The 20,559-nt window shown below is 44.2% G+C and overlaps 1 protein-coding gene and 2 pseudogenes across 1 annotated transcript in view; 2 read left to right on the forward strand and 1 right to left on the reverse strand.

Moving 5' to 3' along the window:
* NAALADL2 (N-acetylated alpha-linked acidic dipeptidase like 2) overlaps positions 1 to 20,559 on the forward strand; it is a 395,487-nt gene that overhangs the window by 236,189 nt on the left and 138,739 nt on the right. Inside the window, exon 9 of the mRNA XM_066622267.1 lies at positions 18,989 to 19,135. Within this exon, the coding sequence (XP_066478364.1) occupies positions 18,989 to 19,135 (147 nt within the window). The remainder of the gene's footprint in view (positions 1 to 18,988; positions 19,136 to 20,559) is intronic.
* Positions 7,419 to 7,538, reverse strand: LOC136646387 (5S ribosomal RNA; annotated as a pseudogene).
* LOC136646121 (5S ribosomal RNA) lies at positions 16,325 to 16,443 on the forward strand (annotated as a pseudogene).

A 20,559-nucleotide genomic window follows, 5' to 3' on the forward strand; every position in this document is an offset into this window, starting at 1 on the left:
ACTCTCAACAGTGAGGCCATATAACAAATGGCATCAGTAGTTGCATGTCTGAGAAGGGGAGAACGTATCCACATCCATCCCCAAGAGACTTCCGGAAAGGGCCCGCAGTGAACCAGTGATGTTTCTCCAGTTCACAGTGTTTCTGAGGCTGTGCTAACGGGGGAGGCAAAGGAGAATGGTGGTCATGCATTCAAACACAGTTTGTACTGCTAGATCAGCGGCTCCCAAAGTTGCGACCGCTGTCTGACGAAAATGCAGTCCCTGTTCAGACTGTAGCTTTTCATTCCACCCTTGTGCGGAATCCTACCCAGCTCCTCTGCTGGGTAGATCTGGGTACTGGGATACTTTGGGCAGTTGCATCTCTTGCCTGGCATCCCAGAATGCTGCACGACAGGGTGTATGGGCAGATGCAACTGACCAGAGCATCCTGGTGCCCAGATCTATCCAGCAGAGGAGACACTCAGAGGTGGAACGAAAATGTCTGCTCACCAGGTAGACGGATCCATCTGAACCATGGATCCAGTCCCTGGGGGCTTAAACGGTCCTATGCTAGACTAATAAAGCTATTTTATTGAAAACCCACCTCGTGGGCATTCCAAAAATCTTCTTATTTGTCAGCTGTATGGCACTGTTCTTCTAGGAGGCGTTGCTGACACTCATGGTTACTTAAGATGGAGCAATGCAAAACTCTGTTAATCTGACACCTCATTTTATTGTCTTTCTTGGGAAGAACCATCACCCTTAAACTGTCCTGTCCCAACTACAGCGATAAAGCAATCATATTTGTACAAACTCTTTCTTAACCTGTCTCTTGATTTGGGTAGGTTCTGGCTTAGGATGTTCTGGAAACATCAACAAGATCTTATGAGGATCAAAACCCCACCATTGTTGCTCCCTTTTGTTACACAACCTTGGCCTCTGTCAGTTGAAGCTATCTTGTAGAAATGAAAGAACTGTGTTTTTCCTCACTGTACAAACTTGGAGATGAAACAATTTCTTCTGGAAAGAATCAGCAATAAATTGTTTCATCTTCTAAACCAGGGGTGTCCAAACATTTTGGCAGGAGGGCCTCATCATCTCTCTGACACTGTGCCGGGGGGCCGGGGGAAAAAAATTAATTTACATTTAAAATTTGAATAAATTTACATAAATGAATTTTTTTAGAGATGGCACTTATATGAATGAGTGAAGGTCTTGTAGTAGTTCAGGGCCTATAAAAGGCCTTGCACAAAGCAAGGCCAGCCTTTCCTTCATTGCCACTGTTGCATCACAGATGTGAAATGGCAAGTAGTGAAGAGAGCCCTTGTCCCACAGCTCAGGTGAGAGATCCAACAGTTGTCCTCATGCTGAGAAACGTTCCGTTGGGCCAGCACAGGCTCCAGCAAGTCTCTGGAGGGCCAGAGGCTCATTGGAGACTGGGGAGCCAGATTGGGAGCCCCCGAGGGCCACAAGTGGCCACCGGGCCGGGGTTTAGGCACCCCTGTTCTAAGCCAATATGATGGTTGGAAAAGTTCACTCCCCATCCCATCAGGCCTCCAAATGAACATTTCACTTGCTTCTCCAGAAGTGACAGAGGATGGCAAGTGGTGAATATAGAGGCATTCATTCTTCCCTACCGTTGTTCTCATGCAAGCAACAATGAATGAGTGTGGGGATTATGTCCTCTGCCCCATTGTTCTGTAGGAATATATATTTTTTTATTCTCTTTGCTCTCTTCTCTCCATTTTTAAGTGATCTGATGTGTTGGTCCTCAGGAAATCCAGAAGAATGGTGCACAGCCTGCTGGAATCTGTAGTCTTTCCACAGGTGAATGAGCCTCCATGCATCTCAGAGCAATGGAGTAAAAGAAAGGAGGGGCCCTTGAAGCTCACCACTTCTTGCACCATAGCAATGGTAGGGAGAATGTACGGAAAGAAAGGAGGCCTCAATATTCACTCATCTTTGCTTGTAGCCTTCCACCACTTGCTGCTGCCAGAGGGTTGATTAAAATGTTCATTTGGAGGGGTTGTGTGAAGGGCTGATGAAAGGCAGTAATGTAGCTACAGAGACATGCCATGTAACTGGTCTCTCTCTCTTGCCATATGAGCCTTTCTGGGCAGCGATAGCAACTGTGCGTTGTAACATGCATTACACAACACGTTCTGGAGCCTGCAATACTGACCACATTGCTCCCCCTGTAGCTATGCTACTGGTGAAAGGACTGACTCTTTTAAAACTCCTAGCTTAGATATGAGTCTTGGATGCTCAGGAAGATCACCCTCCCTTGAATGGGGGATTTCTAGGACTCATATTTAGACCTGAGCCATGGTTACTGGGCTGGCTATACGTAGCTGTATCAGATCTTGTCTGATCTCAGAAGCTAAGCGGGGTCAAACCTGGTTAGTACTTGGATGGGAGACCACCTGGGAATACCAGGTGCTGTAGGCTTATACCATAGTCTTTCGAGACTGAAGATTGCCAACCATGGTACTTAACAGATGTCTCTGCTACTTAGTGGGATGGGAACTTTGCTCATTATCTTCCTACTCCCAGCCAGCTAATTCTCAGCATCTGCTCCATGCCATTTCATCTTTGATGGAGCACGTCTTGAAGTTTTTCCCTTCATAAAATGAATGAGGCCTTGTTCAAACTCTCGTGAGCAGACTGGCAATGGGAAACACTTGAGAACGGCAAACCCTTGAACTTCTTAAAATATGGTGTCGCATTTTCCCAAACACTTCTTTGCCGCCGGTATCTCCCAGAGAAGAAAGCTTCAAAAACAAGCTCCCATTGCTCCTTGAAAAACAATAGGATGAAAAAGGACTTTGCATTCACTGTTCTGCTGATTTTATTTCCTGCATTTATCTTGAAGATTCATTGTGTACGTCATATCTCCTCCCCCCCCTCCCGTTCAGTTACACTCCGTCAGAATAATTTTTTGAAGGGCATTTTCTAATGGAAAGGGAGGGAAAGCCTGAAATATATTGTAATTTATGTCACCTCTGATTATACTGTGGCACACTCAGAAACTGTCAACTTTCAGTCTTTAAAGATTGATGTCATAAATTCTGAGATAAGTCCTGCCAAAGATGAAGAAAGTATTTTATCGGTTTTGTTGTGGAAAAGACAAATCTTAGTCAAGTAGCTCCAGAAAACTATATACCACACAGCCTGCTGTTTCTGCTTAACAGATTTTGTGTTTAATTTCAGTTGTGCTCCACTTGCCATCAAACAGAAGAGAGAATGTCACACAGTACATTTAGAACAGTGGTTCTCACACATTTAACAGCGGGACCCACTTTTTATCTGTCTGAATCTGTCAGGACCCACTGGAAGTGATGTCATGACCGGAAGTGACATCATCAAGCAGGCTCCAACAAATCTCTGGAGGGCCAGAGGCTCATTGGAGACTGGGGGCTCCCTGAGGGCCGCACTGAGAGGCCTCGAGGGCCGCAAATGGCCCCAGGGCCAGGGTTTGGGCACTCCTGCCCTAGAAAATGTAGAATATAGATCCAAGTGCACTGCTGTATGTGCACTGAATGTAATGTGTCTATAACTATGCATGCGTACAGATCAACACTTAGGTTCACTATAATCTGATTGTACATGTGTCAGATGTAACATGAGGAAAGGTTAATGTTAGAACAAAAAAAGCACTAAATATCCCATAAAATGTTGGCCTTCATGCCATACATTTCCATATGTTAAATTTCACTACCTAACGCCTACCTCACAAGGGCATTCTGAATCTCAATTAAGGTGTGCTAAGCGCTTTGGCTGAAAGGCAGGCTTCGTAAATATTACAGCACTGTAATTATCTTGGGCAGCAGGCTGTTGAAAGAGATAAGAAGTTTCTCATTGGATGTGGTGTTTTGGAGAAAACACTGGAGGGTTAGAATTTATGATTTCTGCTGTTAAATGCGTGTGATGGTGAACCGTGTAACAATTCAGGTGGCAGAAAAGTATAACTCTGTGGCATCTACTGGGTCTCTTCATTCATCCACCTGCCCCACTGCCTAGAGCAAAATGTTCATCCTCTGTCCAGCCTTAGTTTAATAGACCCGGCTCCATGCTTGTCTCCTCTTTTGAAGAATAGAATGGCTACAAATGACATATCTCAAGCATGTGGATGGGTGAAGCCACATATTGCTTCCCTGGCCATTTGTACTGCAACCTATTTAAACTTTGTGTAGCATTCGTGTTGAAATTACAGTCCTTGGTGCCTTGAGCAACAAACATCTACAGTTTATATTGACAATATAAAGCCTGTCTCATTTCTAGACTTTTTTTCTGATCTCTGCCTTGCAAAGAACCTGTGAGATTCACATAAGTGCTGAAGTGAACTGAATGACTGGACTAGGGAACTTTCAGATTTTATATTTCCAAAATCTGAAGAAAACACAGGTCATGGTTCAGGATGTGGACTCACCTCCCTGCATTACAATCTCTGAGCATGAACTGGAGGTTGTCCATGACTTTGTGTACCTTGGCTCAACGATCTCCAACACTCTTTCTCTCGATACCGAGCTAAACAAGCGCATCGGTAAAGCAGCTACCACGTTTTCCAGACTCACAAAGAGAGTCTGGTCCAACAAGAAGCTGACGGAACATACCAAGATCCAGGTCTACAGAGCTTGCGTCCTGAGTACAGTTCTGTACTGCAGCGAGTCATGGACTCTTCGCTCACAACAGGAGAGGAAACTGAACGCTTTCCACATGCGCTGCCTCCGGCGCATCCTCGGCATCACCTGGCAGGACAAAGTTCCAAACAACACAGTCCTGGAACGAGCTGGAATCCCTAGCATGTATGCACTGCTGAAACAGAGACGCCTGCGTTGGTTCGGTCATGTTGTGAGAATGGATGATGGCCGGATCCCAAAGGATCTCCTCTATGGTGAACTCGTGCAAGGAAAGCGCCCTACAGGTAGACCACAGCTGCGATACAAGGACATCTGCAAGAGGGATCTGAAGGCCTTAGGAGTGGACCTCAACAGGTGGGAAACCCTGGCCTCTGAGCGCCCGCTTGGAGGCAAGCTGTGCAACATGGCCTTTCCCAGTTTGAAGAGACACTTGGCCAACAGACTGAGGCAAAGAGGCAAAGAAGGAAGGCCCATAGCCAGGGAGACAGACCAGGGACAGACTGCACTTGCTCCTGGTGTGGAAGGGACTGTCACTCCTGAATTGGCCTTTTCAGCCACACTAGACGCTGTTCCAGAACCACCTTTCAGAGCGTGATACCATAGTCTTTCGAGACTGAAGGTTGCCAACATGATTTCCAAAATACGGGGGTAGAGCCATTGTTTGTTTCTCTTACTCAAAACAATGCAATGTGTATATTGAAACTAGTTCACTCTCTTAGGCGTTGATCTACGTCTGCTTAATACACATACCCCTTTCATCTTTAGATTTTGCACAGACTGTCTGCGTACCTCTGACATGCCTGCCTCTACCCCAAGACCTTTTGCTTGCCATCTGGTCTAGGGGACTCCAAATGGTTAGCTTCCAGGACCCCGTCACTGGGCTTGCAGTGGCGGATCTTGGAAGCTAAGCAGGGTCAGGCCTGGTTAGTACTTGGATGGGAGACCGCCTGGGAATACTGGGTGCTGTAGGCTTATACCATAGTCTTTCGAGACTGAAGGTTGCCAACCAACCATCTTGTGACCTGCCACTGTAAGTCCCAGGCTGGTGACACATCAGCCACTCTGTTGACAGGCTTTGGCCACAGCGCATATGACGAGAGGCCACGTGCAGGTGACAGCTGCCTGCTGACCCTATATAGCTGGTGTGGATAGGAGAAGCCCCATAGGGCTGGCTGGGGCTTTACTCAGGGTAAGGGGAAATATATCTCCTTACCACAAGGTGATCTCCAGTTGGCTCCTAAGCTGCTTTGGATGCAGCACAGACCATGCTCCTGGCTGTGACAACACAGTTTAGGATTGGGCTGCCTAGCTGCAATCCTATCCAGACTTACCGGGAGTAAGCCCTATTGGCTACAGTGGTACTTAACTTCTGAGTAGACATGCATAGCCTTGGGCTTTAAGTTACGTGGTATGATGCTCACTTTCAAAGCAAAAGGAAGCAGATGTCTGCTTAATGAAGTGCTGACTTTTCTGTGAATTCCTGTGAAAGACATTAAAAGCATGCATTTGGCACCACTTGCCTGAACACTCTTTCTACTTAATTTATCTGTACCCCTCTGGTACTTAAAAAAAATAAAAATCTTCACATTGAAGAAGACAGACTGGTCTCCTGTACTCCTACCTGAAGAGCTAATAGTTTCACCCAGGAGAACACCTGTCAGAGGCACCAAAGACATCAAGCAGAGTTTTTTTTTCATAAGCCTGACCTGAAAGGGTTGGGGTGTCAGAGCTCCAACAAAAGTCAATCTATTGCTCCTTCATCCTCTCAGTGGGCTGGAATGCCATGCTGAGAGAGCTCAACTCTGGCCACCTTGCAAGGAGTTTGGGAAATCCGTTCTTCGAAGGATGATGAAGGAAATCATATTGAGCTTGCAGCAATGGAGAACATTTTGGCAAATTACACAAGAATGCTCATGAATTATTATATCAGATTGTCTGCGTTTGAGTTATCTTATATTTAAATGACAATTTGTTTATGCCTTTTGGAATTGGGAAATGCACCAATATTTTCCTTTTAAAGTTACCTTCTATGAATTTGAAGGGTGAATTATTTCTATCAAGGATGTGACAGTGGTATTAAGAACATAAGAACAGTCCCACTGGATCAGGCCATAGGCCCATCTAGTCCAGCTTCCTGTATTACACAGCGGCCCACCAAATGCCCCAGGGAGCACACCATATTCCCTACTGGTTTGACAACAAACATGCAACAGAATTTCATAATCGACATGTGACATGCAATTGTTTTCTGTAAATGCTGGAATTCTCGGTATTCAATTAATCTAGTCAGAAGTAGTTTAAGGGAATGGATGTCACATAAGATGTCCCTATGATGTGAACTTGCCCCCTTGGGATGACCGTCAGAGCATGGGGGATGCCAATCAGAAGCTGATCTCTAGTTTCTCCTCCATGAATCAGAAGATCACAGGAAGTTATTTATAACAATTATGGATTTCTCCTCCTCTGCATCCAGTTCCCTTTGTCTCCCTGGAACATTTAATATGAGAAACACAACATTGTGCATCTGTGCCCCCCACAGGTGCACATGTAAAGTAACCAATTACATGGTACAAGGGAGAGAAGATGCATGCTAGATGACATCACGTTTTGTGTTTCTCTTATTAACTGTGATTGGGAGAGAAGGGGACATTGGACAGGGTTTAGCTGATCTGGGTAGCAAGCCCATTATTTGCATCATGTCCGCTTTTTGGCCTTGGTAGGATGCTTCAAGTGAGTGTATTCAGAGTTTTCTGTGCAGCCACTGGTTGGCAACCTTCAGTCTCGAAAGACTATGGTATAAGCCGACAGCACCCGGTATTCCCAGGCGGTCTCCCATCCAAGTACTAACCAGGCCTGACCCTGCTTAGCTTCTGAGATCAGATGAGATTGGGCACGTGCAGGGTAACAGTTGCTGTTTGGTGTGCACAAATCTTCCGCTGCATGTGATACTTAGTAGAGGTTGGGAAACCTGCGACTGGCTGGTTGCCATGTACTAATGATAACCAGCCCTTTCCCTTATGCAAAGCCCTACCAACATGTATGAGGTATTTTATAATGGATCTGAGCGCTGATGCTAAAATCCATAAAGTTTGCACACCCTTCCGATTTCCTTTTGAATTCTACAAGCCTCACTGCACTCTTTACCATTAGCAATGATATTCCCTATGTCAGATTTATGGTTTGTTTGTTTTTTAAATTGAAAATCCTTATTTACCCTTATTATGAAGTATTTGAAAAGCCGAAACCCAGGGGATAGTCTATGGCGTTAGCATTAATCTGTTCTATAATTGATGTTTTGTCTATGCTGAAGTTATCTTCTCCTTCCTGCACTGCAGAGTGGTTTCATCAAGCAAGACTCCCAGCTGCCCTCAAAAGTAACCCAAGCAGCATTAATGTTTGGGTTATTTTTAGTAGACTTGTGTGCATCACATCTGTGGGTTCAAATTATAATATGCATTAAAAGAAGTGAGAAGGATGTTGCTGAAATTCCAAGTAACCAACATAGTTTTTTTTTTTTTTTTTTTCTGGCTTACTTATGAGTTCTTTCATCCTAAAGATAAACTTCATTAAAAACTGGGAGTATTTGTTTATTCTGCTATAGTATTGAAATTACGGAAGGATTTTAAAAGAATTTCATAGATGGAAAGGTGAGCTTAAGGCTGTATTATTGATGGACAATACTTTATGTCTGGTCTGTTCTTGACTGCAAAGCAGGCCTATGGCAACAGCCCTTGAAAAAACTATAGATCCCAAGGGCCACTGTGTTTTTTAGCAACATAAATGGGAGGGGGAGAAGGAAGGATAAAAAAAAAAACACCTTTCCTTAGTTCAGTCCCCAATCCTCACTAGTAGCCACTTTTCTCTTGTGCTGGGACATGCTGCAATAACTCAGGGAGGCCGAAAGAAGGAAGAAAAACCTTCCCTTTTCCCCACATAGCACCCTCTTCCCCATAGGGATGCTCTGTTGCTGTTGCTTCTGTTTTCCAGCACTGAAAGAGATAAGAGGGATGTAGCGGGTTGGGAGAGAACTGAGACTTTTGCTGAGCACTTGAAGCTCAGAAGAGTTCTTGAATTGGGAGGGGGGTTTACCTCTCCTTTTCTGGAAGGGGGTATTTCCAAACCCCCAGAGTTATTTACCAAACCTGAATATGGTGAAATGTCAATCTCAATCTCTAAGCAGTAAGAGCAAATATCCAGTGAGCAATCAAACGCTTTACAAAATCATCATCTCTTCAGCAAATGTGAGAGTTAACAGCCCAATCCTATCGCCCACCGTGTTCAGCTGTGCTGAGTGTGCCTTGCATGCTATGGTGGGGGCAGAGTAAGTTACAATCTTGTTACTTGCTTCCCTGTACTCTGCCTAATTGCCTATGAGTCTCCTTGAACCCACATCAGCTAATTTGCTGATTTAAGTCCGAGGCAAGGAAGGGGGGGAGTCAGTTGAAAAATCAGGGATGGCAACCAGTGTGCACCTTTACTGCCAAGATGCACCCCCTCCAACCTGCTCTCTGCCTTCTACTCTCCCTCTTCCCCATCCCAAAACTTCCTTGAATCACCCATAAGCCATCCCCTTGGCCACCTTATGTGGGCTGGTGGAGCATCTAGGTGAGTCTGGTATGATGTAGTGCTGCTGGCCAGTACTGTTGGCCAGTGGCGTAGCTGGGGGGAGTGCAAGGCGCTAAGTTTTGCAGGGAGCCACACTGTGGCATGCAAGCGGCCCCTCCCCTTTGGAGCCATTCTGGGCGGTGGGAGCAAAATAGAGGCAAATGCCATTTTGACGGGTTCTGACGGGGAGGGGGAAGGGCCCTCTGCACACCGAGGTGAGGCTCCCTGCAAAACAGTGTTTTGCACCTCTTCTAGCTATGGCCACTGCTGCTGGCCATCACACCATGTATGACTGCTTTTGTGTCATGCCACTTCTAGGTAGAATTGGGTCTAAGTCAATGGTATCCCATGGTGAAGCCCTATACAGATGTATTTAATTCAGCTAAAATGCTCAGAATCCTAGAAAATACATATACTTCTGCTTATAGAGAGGCAGTACCTGCTGTTTATGGGGTAACTGCATCCTTGCACGTTTCTAGACGGCTGGGCAGCTGTCTTGCCGTCTCACCAGCTTTTCCCATCTGCATCAGGAACAGATGCTAAGGCAGCCTGGTGTTGTGGTAGATTAACCCTATTTCTACTCCAGAGTTAGTGAGGAGTATTCAATTCCTCCTTGCCTACTGAGAAGCACAGAGCCCATCTGTTAACGTTTTAGTACTAACACTCTAGGGATTGCCCACATACTCCAATAAGATGCAAGACAAGAACTTTGAATTCTAAATGGGCCACAACTTCATTAAGCATAAAGTGCAGTGTGTCCTAACTACCCCAAAACTCCTCTGCCCTTTCAGGACCAGTTCCTACCTTGGAGAAAATGGCTCTGTTCATCTGTCCATATCTTCCAGCCTTTTGGAAGCCTGGAATCCCATCCTGCCTCCAAACCTATTGTTCATCCTTGATCATCCTAGTTTATCACCACCAATCCCTAAAGGAGTCAAGGCAAGGTAATGTTATCAGGGTTGTGTGTCCCATCTCAGGCCAATCAGCCTTTGAGGTGACTTGCATGAGGGTGACTTTGCATCTGTTGCTCAAAGGGGTCCCATCCAATATCCCCAAACCAAACAGTCTTTGGAGACTTATCTTGTGACTGCTATCACCAATCCATTACCTTAGGGTGCTCTTTAGATTCCCTGTTCCCCCTCCCATGCTGAAATGGAGAGGTGCTAGCCTTGCTTAGCTTCCTCCACCCCATCTGCAAACAATAAAGGGCCCAATCCTATCCAGTTTTCCAGCACTGATGTAGCAGTGCTAAAGGGGCATGTACTGCATTCTTTGATAGGAGAGCAATCACAGAGGCCTCCTCAGAGTAAGGGAACATTTGTGGCAGCACCAGTGCTGGAAAGTTGGATAGAATTGGGCCCAAAGTCATGCATGTCTCATGGTAGTTTGTCCAAAAACAAATATAAGCCCATAAAAGACAGATGAACTCCATCATTCCTGTATAAACTGGGCAGCAAATGAGTACTGGGCAATAAAAGCCTTACCTGCTGCCTCCACTTCCCTTCCCAAGTCTCAATTCACTGCTGAAACCTTTGTTTGAAAAGGTCAGACAAAAAGTGACCACTTTAGGCACCCATGTCTGAATAACTACAGTCACTATGGAACTTATGACTGGGTACCAATACTGGTGTTACCGTATTGTGGACCCCCAAAACGATAGTATGGCCACAGATAAGCAGCTACAACCTCTCATAAATGCACATAATAACAGATGCATTGGCATTCCATTTTCCAATGGATTTGATGTCATCCTTTCCTTCAACACACTAAACAAAGCCCTGTGCATTTTAGGAGAAATTTAGGAAGAATTTATCCCGAAGAATTTATCATTAAATTTAGGAGAATTTATCATGTGCATTTTGGGAGAAATTTAGGAAGTTGTGTTAGGTGCTTTATGGTGGTCACAAACCATCACAGAGAGCTGGGCCACTGCTGCAAGTCACAAGCGGCAACACCTTACCAACAGCAGTCCCTAGACATCCCTCGGCACCAGTAAGTCAGCACCAGTTCCTTCCGTACTGGATGTTACCTAGTACCTGGCAGTTAACTGCTCGCCTGCCTTGCAGATTGGTTCCTTGCCTCTGAGTAAGTAAGCGTAAAACTAATGTGTTGGAGACCTCTCCTACAGCCATAGTTAGCCAATGTTTCTCTGGTTTATGTTTTACAGGGTCATTTATATTCTGTTACTAGAGCAGTAAAAGTTGAACTAAGCAGTTAAGCATTGAGATACAAGCGCTATTGATCTTGAACGCCACTCTCACAAATATATCAATATTCCTTACATGAGGGATGATGCTATTTAATAAAAATACTGCTCTGCAGTACATAATTACATTATAAAATTTTAAATATCCCTTGTTGATATTGGAAATTCATTTTTAAGCTTCCAAAAAGGCTTTATCTTGTTACTTCTTGGCAGCCTTTTCTTTTTCAACCAAAGACACCAAAAATGTTCACATTTTTGCAGTTTTTCTTTCACAAATATACACATATATTAGTATTGCCCCTTCTTGTCCTAAATTCAAGGATGTTTTTATGTGGAGCATAAAAAGAACTGAACGTAGAAGTCACCTTCGTAATTATACTCTCTCGAAATAAGACTCCCGCAGTGGGCAATAGGATACCACAAAGTATTCTGGCTGTAACAAAGAGGCAGCTCTTTCACTGCATACAGAAAGCAGAGAGGTGTTCCACTTCATTTATTGTTCCACTTCAAAACAGGAAGGGGTTCTGCTTCATTTATTTCGGCACAGCGCTTCATGGAAAAAAGACTCACTAACCCTGTGGTGGAAGACCACTTGGGTGTGTGTGAAATCCAACAGGAAGGGTGAGATGACACTATGAGATGAAGTCTTGAGGTATGAAGTGACTGAGAATCAAGTATGGTGTAGAACAGTGTCTGTTGTAGATCAGTGGTTCCCAACCTAGGGGTTGAAAGCCCCCAGGGCAGCATAAGTGATGGCCCTCCAGAGAGTGTGGAGAAGCCATGGCCCCCTCTACACTCCCTGATGTGAATGGTATATAGATGATGATGATGATGATGATGTCGCTCAGGTTGAATAACATTTTAAGAGCAAGGCATATATTAAATACTTATTGAACATCAGACTGAAGGCCAAGATTAGAACTGTTATCTTAACAGTTTCAGAAAGCCAACTGTTACCCTGCACATGCCTAATCTTGGAAGCTAAGCAGGGTCAGGCCTGGTTAATACTTGGATGGGAGACCGCCTGGGAATACCAGGTGCTGTAGGCTTATACCATAGTCTTTCGAGACTGAAGGTTGCCAACCAACCATTTTAATGACTGAAGAAAGGTGACCCGGATTTATTACTCTTTACATTTAGAAAACACAGAGAAAAGGGCGCACTCAGGAATATGAGAATGTTTTTGTTGCAAAGCGGTATACAAATATTTCTGATATTTGTATATCAGCAACAATATCAGCAACAATAACAATATCAATAACGTTTGTCCTTAGTCAGTGTTTCATATTCTATGGGTTTTTTTGAACACCTTGCTGCAAGGATTCTCTTTGCTGGTTTTTTCCCCTAAGACAGTGTTTCTGAAACCCACTAGGTGGGTTGCGAGCCAATTTCAGGTGGGTCCCCATTTAGTTCATTATTTTATTTTTTAATATATTAGTCTGGTATGTGACTGCATTTGGGAAAACGTTAAAATCTGTACTTTTAACAGGCTACTATGTATATGCTGAAGAGGACTGATTCCACGATTGAGTTTTTAATAAGGCTGTATCAATCTTGTGATGCCATTTCTGAATGTCTGAAGAATAGAATAGGCTCAGGAGTGTCTGTCAGTTATCTCTGTTGCCACTGTCATCAAAATTCAGTGCATGTCTACTCAGAAATTCCATTGCGTCTAATGTGACTTGCTCCCAGGGAAGAACGCATGGGTTTGCAACCCATGTCTACTTAGTGCAAGCAAACAGAACTGTTCTGAGTGCCAAGGTCATTAAGAACATACGATGAGTCCTGCTGGATCAGGCCAAAAGCCCATCTAGTTCAGCTTCCTGTATCTCACAGTGGCTCACCAGATGTCTCAGGGAGCACATAAGATAATGTGCATCCTGGTGCCCTCTTTAGAATCTGGCATACTAAGGTAAACCTACTTTTAAAACCAGGAGGTCGCACATACCCATCATGGCTTGTAACTTGTGATAGACTTTTCCTCCAGAAATTTGTCCAATTCCCTTTTACAGGCATGTAGTCCAGATGCCCTCACTGTGGCAAGGAGTTCCACTGATTAATTACCCACTGGATAAAGAAATATTTTCTTTTGTCTGTTCTAACTCTCCCAATACTCAGTTTTAGTGGATGTCCCCTGGGTCTGGTGCTCTGTGACAGGGAAAAGAACACTCCCTATCCACTTTATCCATCCCCTGCATAATTTTGTATGTCTCAATCATGTCCCCACTCAGGTGCCCATTTTCTAGACTGAAGAGCCCCAAATGCTGTGGTCTTTGCTCGTAAGGGAGGTACGCCAACCTAATCATCCTTTTGGTTGCTCTCTTCTGCACCTTTTCCATTTCCACTATATTTTGAGGTGTGGTGACCAGAACCAGAAGCAATACTCCAGATGTGGCCTTACCATCGATTTGTACAACAGCATTATAATATTAGCCGTTTTGTTCTCAATACCTTTTCTAATGATCCCAAGCATAGAATTGGCCTTCTTCACCATTGGCACACATTGGGTTGACACTTTCATCGAGCTGTTCACCAGCACCCCAAGATTCCTCTCCTCGCAGATAGCTCAGAACCCATTAGCCTATATGTGAAGCTTTGTTTTTTTGCCCAAATGTTCATGACTATACATTTACTTACACTGAAATGCATCTGCAATTTTACTGCCCATTCTCCTAGTTTGGAGAGATCCTTCTGGAGTTTCTCACAATCTCTTCTGGTTTTCACCACTTGAAAAAGTTTGGTGTCATCTGCACCCCAAGATCTCTCTCCTGAACTGTCACAGACAGCTCAGAACCCATTAACCTATATGTGAAGTTCTGGTTTTTGCCCCAGTATGCATTACTTTACACTTACATGCATACATTGTTACGTACTCTACCCCAGAGATAGAGGAGAGCCCCTGCTGACCCACTGTAATCTATTTGCTTAGCTCTTTGCTAATACAGTGATTTGTATCCATACCAACTCGGAGTTAATTGCATTACTAGTGGAGGCCCCTGGCCTCGACTCACTTCCTCTTAGCATCTATCTAGTTTCTAGCGGCGATCCATATATCCATGGATAAGTGAATCTGCAGATACCGGATCCATGGATACGGTGCCCAGTCTGTACTCAAATAAACATGAAATAGTTCAAACTTTGTTACACAGTGTAATCTACTGATGAAACCAGGAAAAACATGCAGCCCCCTACAGTCGCACAGTCACGTAGACTGTCAGTGACGAATAGTTTGCGGATCAGATTGCTTACAAGAAGGGAATTTGCGAGAGGCATTATCTAGCTGAAATGAACTCCCCGAGCATTAGTGTTGCCTCTGAGTGTATTCTTTAAAAGGTGGCTTGTGCAGTATAGCAAACAGAAATGCCAGACGGTGTGCCTGATAAAATCTGGCAGTATTACAATAATCAGAAGGTTGAACAGCCAAAGCTGGAGAAAATCTCTTGAAAGGTGAGCTAAATGCAGTTGCAAATTAATTAATGTTAACAGACCGTCCTCTCTTCTGGCAAGGGGAATGTCTTTGTGCGCGTTGAATTTTCACTGAAAAGGAACAACTTATGCCAAGATGTTAGCCTGATCCCCAAGCAAATGCCTCCCCCTCTTCAAGCGGCTGTTTCTCACTGTTTCCTGGGCCTGGCAAATGCCATCTAAACCTTGAGAAGGCGTCTCTCGATCCCATCGCAAATAGGTGTCAGTGCATGGCCAATTCATTTCAAAGTGGTGGGGGCAACAGCAGAGTTGGAAGGCTTTGGATGTGTTCAAGACTGAATAGCAAACAAAGCAGTGCATTTTAAAAGCACTTGTTGAAATTAATTTTTAACCACTTTACAGCCAGAGGTATATGTTCACTGGAGGAATAAGCACAAGCAGAGAGAGAGAGAGAGAGAGAGAGAGAGAGAGAGAGAGAGAGAGCCCTCCCCCCCCCCTCCAGAAGGGCTGCAAGTTTTAGAGCACATGGTTTGCATATACTGTAAATGGTCCCAGTTTCACTCCCTTGCATCTCTGTGCAGGCCTGGGAAACATCCCACCCGAAAACCAGGGAGTTGTTACAGTCAGTGTAGACAATTCTGAGCTATGTGGACCAGTGATCTGACTGTATAAGACAGTTTCTAGTGTTCAAATGATGCTCTTGATAGTATATACAGTTTTGAGTGTGTGTCCCCATATCCATGGGGGATACATTCCCACTGCCACCATAGATACCGGAAACTGCAGATAGTACCCTATACTCACAGTGGTACTGCAAGGCATTCTGGGTGATGCAAACAAGACGCTAACAAGAAGCATTTCAAAAATCCCCTCCATGGTGCAAATGACTTATCTGTCTCTTTTGCAGCCTTCTGTTGCTGCCTCCTTTGCTTTCCGCTTCTTTTAGTGTTGCATTGATTGCAGCCCTCCAATCCACTTCCCGTTAGCATCATGCGGGGCAAACGCTGACTGGAAGCGGGTTGGAGGGCTGCAGTAAATGGGTCCCATAGATCCAGGTGGAGGGGGGGGCTGCTCTAACGCAGTGAGCAATGGTGATGTTCAGTTTGATTCCCTGCCAGTATTTTTTTTTAGATTTATTTTAATTAATAAATATATAATTTATTATCACCTTTCTTTTTCTCACAGAGAGCTCAAGGTGGTGGGCAACCAAAATAAAACGACGTCATTAAAATGGCAATCAAAACAACCCAAAAAGCAAATCAACTAAGCGTATCGAATAGAAATCAAGCAACAGTGCAAGACCACAGTTATGATCAAAACCGGTAGAACCAAAGCCAAGGTATTCAGAGCCAGCGCAGATGCCAAGTGGCTGAGAACCCTGAAGCAAAGCCCTGCAGATGGCACTGGGTTGCCCCTGTCTGGGACACCCCTCCCCCACCCCTGATGGGGCATTGAGCACACAACTAGTGCCTCCAGTACTGTTACCCTGCACATGCCTGATCTTGTCTGACCTTGGAAGCTAAGCAGGGTCAGGCCTGGTTAGTACTTGGATGGGAGACCGCGTGGGAATACTGGGTGCTGTAGGCTTATACCATAGTCTTTCGAGACTGAAGGTTGCCAACCATTTTGAGGGTTGGAATTGGTCTGGCCAAGTCAGCCTTCTTATGAGCGTGGTGCCTTGATGCCTTGGCAAGTGCCTGACCTGGCCATTCCATGATGCCTTGTTCAAAGCCAGTAACCAAGAACTAACATATGCATTAGAAATCAGAAAAAAAAAACTCTATTCCACAATGAAGGACTGCAACATTTCTGAAAATCAGAGCTTAATTCCTCTCTTTCTGAGACTCCTTTCAATGATCTTATGTGTAATGATTCCCATTAATCAACAGACAAGCTCTTTGATGCTCCGAGTACAAGATCTGCATGTTTTTATAACAGGATTGAGTGGGTGTTTTTTGTGAGTTCCCCCCCCCTCCACTTTTCTGAACAGGCAAACATTGTGAAGTTGTTAAATATCTTCCTGTAGTGTTTGAAAACTCTGGAGAGGAAGATAAATTAGACTCAAGGAAGAAGTGTTGTGACCCACCAAGCCAAACACATCCCCCCTGGCTCCCCAGTACAAGATATTCTGACCATGGGCATGTTCAAGAAGAATTTAGGCTCACTTGATAGTGAGCAATTGGGGATACAATCCTATCCACACTTACCTGGGAGTAAAGCCACTTGATTATAATGTGACTTACATCTGAATAAACATGCACAGGATTGGGCACTTAGGCTGAGAACAATGTTACAGAGTAAGTTAAGAGCAGTGTTTCTTAACCAGTGGTACCTGTACAACCGGTGGTACTTGAGATGGAATGCGCAGGATCCCCCAACCCCTACTGCCCAACAGTGAGACCGGCAACACAATGCAACAAACAGCAGTAGAAGGCTTGGTTCAGTGGATAGAGCTCTAGTGTGCACTTTTTGCGTGCCTGAAAAAGCCCTCCCACCTGCTCTGAGTCCCTTTCCAGTGTTTGTTGAGTTGCTTCTGACCTCCCAATCTGGAAGTAACTGGTGATGACAACATCACCAGTTACTTCCAGTGGTACTTCCCATACGTGGACCGTGCGAAGTGGTATGGCGGGTGTCAAACGTTGAGAAATGCTGCCCTAGAGTTACTAATACTAATAGAGTTATTAATTGGGTACACTTAGGACCATATTTGGGGATACCAGAGTGAATCCAAATGTCAACTGATACACCTTCTTTTCAAGTATTGAACATCTATCTCCTAAAAGAAATTCACTTAGCACTATCTCTCTATTATTTTTATTATAACCTCCTTATTTGCCCAAGCCTTTTAACATTGTTTGATTTTTTATGATGGAATTTATTTTACTTGCTCTCTTGTTCTACTGGTTTTTACATGGTTTATTTTTTATTTTAATTAATTTATTTTTTTTGCACCCTCTGTGGGAGCCTCAACTGAAAACCAACTAGTCTTAAAAATTAATAAGTTTAGCTAAAACCTGTTCCGATATGCTTTCAAACTGTTCTGTTGAAGGGGAATGCAAAGCCCGTGCATGCAATCTATATACAGATGAGTGCATGGGGATCACACCTGCTGATCCTGCCATTGACCTCCACGCATGTGATGTCCTGCCTGCATGGTGGAGTCTACATGAGTACACCCTAAGCTCATAATCTTTCTGTGCGTCATCAACGCCCTCAATAATTGTAGGCAGTTGTATGGCGGTTGGGGATGGGGCCAGGGCAAAGGTGGGCAGAACAGGGAGGAGATGGTGAAAGGTAGACAGATTGGGTCTGGAGAGGGCAGGATTGGTGGTTGTGGTGCATGTTGATTCCCGGGCCCCTTCCTGATCTGATGTGCCTATCCAGCGTGGATATTGCACCAGTGATATCTCTGGCACAGGTCCAAGTTGACCAATTGCAGCTGCTGAGGCCAACCTTGGGGCAAGGGGACAAATATCCTCTTACCCTGAGGAGACCTCCAGCAGCCAAAAACCCACCATGGAATGCATGACAGTTCATGTTTGTGTTGCATCACCACATGAGTTAGGTAGGATTGGGCTATAAGGAAAATACAGGTGATGCCTCTGTACCCACTTATTTGGTATCTACTGATTTGACTCACCACTGATACCAGGGTCCACATTTAAATGCCTTGCAACAAGTACGAAAAAAGCGCCAAAATTCCATTTCCTACTTTTGCATTGTTAAACTGCACCAGTTGTAAGTTTCTCAGGGGTTAAAGATAGCTTTAAAGACCCATTTCCAGGTTTCTTGCTCCTTCATTGTTGTCCCAGAATACATCAGTGTAGACACTACAATTCATTCAGCCACTAGGATGGGGTGAGTAACGGAATCTAATGGAATGAAATTATTCCATTAGGAGCAAAGGAGGAGCAAGAAACCTAGAAGTGGGTCTTTAAAGCTATTTTTCCACTGATTTGGTATCCACTGATTTTTTATTTTTTTAATTCACTGGGTATTCCGGACTGGAACAAGGCATGACCAAGGATGATTCTCATATTTTTGCTTTGCATCCAAAAGTCTTACAACAATTGCACAAGTGTAACTACTAATTTGTTTTAATTGACCACAGTTCTAATTTTGTGTGTTTCAGAGGCACAACTTCAGCTGCCTAGGGCAGGAGAAATGCACAGGATCCAATGTCAGCTCTGTTCAGATGCAAGGCGATTCTGATTATTTTATCAACCATCTTGGGGTCCCGGCTGTGCAATTTTCCTATGAGGATTCTACAGCATTAGAGGTAATTGCAGATGAAAACTCCCGATAGGACTGGCTAATCAGAAAGCAAAATCTGACTTCACTTTGCACATTCTCCCACGTCAAGTAGATGGCTGTCAAAAGCTGCTAGCACATTTGTTTGTTTCTACACAACACTTGGAGTGATACAGATGTTTCTGAAGGATTTGGTCTCATCGGTTCCTCAAAGTGCATGTCATGTTCCATTGAAAAGAAAATGTAAGCTGTCTCCCACATTTTCATGCAGACAATCACAAGGAAATTGCTGCAGGAGGCTTAACACTGAAACATAATTGTAATATTCTCAGGAACATGGCAAGTGCAAAATGGATTTTTGCTGTTTCACTCTGAGGAATGACTTGTGTGTTGTCTCTGAAATTAAATGCAAGGGATTACAATGATACAGAGGGCTTCCCTGCCTGAAAAAAGGGGATAAACCTGGCTGGGGCGGGGGGGAGCAACTAACAATATTTCTAGGAATATTCTTGCTAAATAAACAACATAATATTTTCTCACCACCTTGCGTCAACTTCTGACTGGATCTGAAATGAAAGTGAAGCAAAAATCCTCTGGAGTAAATGCTGCTAACTCAATTTGTTTATAAAGAATGATGGATGCTGTTGGATATAGCAATTTTTAGGAAGGTTGAAAAAAAATCATTTGTTAAGTTATTACATAAAAATATAGCCTTGAACATCACTAGCAAATGATAAGATATTAGGCCCAAATGCTATTGGGGTCTTGCACTGCTAGAATTAGTGTTCTGGCTGTACAAGGTCCTTTATGGCTGTCACAAATGGCAACATGGTGTTTTGAATAGCCTGGCTACCACCACAAGCAGCCAGTGGCCACAGCCATGTGCAGCTATGTCTGTGAACCCTGTGGTCAATAAGTCAGCATAGGGGTGTGAGCTGGGGTGGGGAATGGGTGGATCAGGGTAATGAAGGGGAAGAAAGAGGCAGATATTGGGGTGGGCAGGGGGAGAAGGCAGAGATGGGGGAGGGATCGGTCACTGCCAATATCATTTCCTCCTTCCTGGGCTCAATCTGCCTTCCTGGGTCTGCTCAGACTTGCACCAGCAAAATTGGGAGGGCGCGTGTGTAAGGGTAGATTTATACGTGCATGCAAACACATGCTTTCAACAATGAGTTTTTTGTTTAACAAATAGTCCTGAGGCATTCATGCAAAATTGCCTGGAACTGCAAGGGTTGGGCAGATTAGAATTTGAGCAGGTGGCACTTCCTGCAGTTTCTAGCTGATAGTGTGGCCCCACATGTACTATTTATTGCTTTTGAAAAGCTTATGTTGAAATGTTTTTTTAAAAGAAATATATCCTGTTGGCAACCTTTAGTCTCGAAAGACTATGGTATTGCGCTCTGAAAGGTGGTTCTGGAACAGCGTCTAGTGTGGCTGAAAAGGCCAATTCGG

The sequence above is a fragment of the Tiliqua scincoides genome, chromosome 3 (assembly GCF_035046505.1).
Source record: "Tiliqua scincoides isolate rTilSci1 chromosome 3, rTilSci1.hap2, whole genome shotgun sequence".
NCBI lineage: Eukaryota > Metazoa > Chordata > Lepidosauria > Squamata > Scincidae > Tiliqua > Tiliqua scincoides.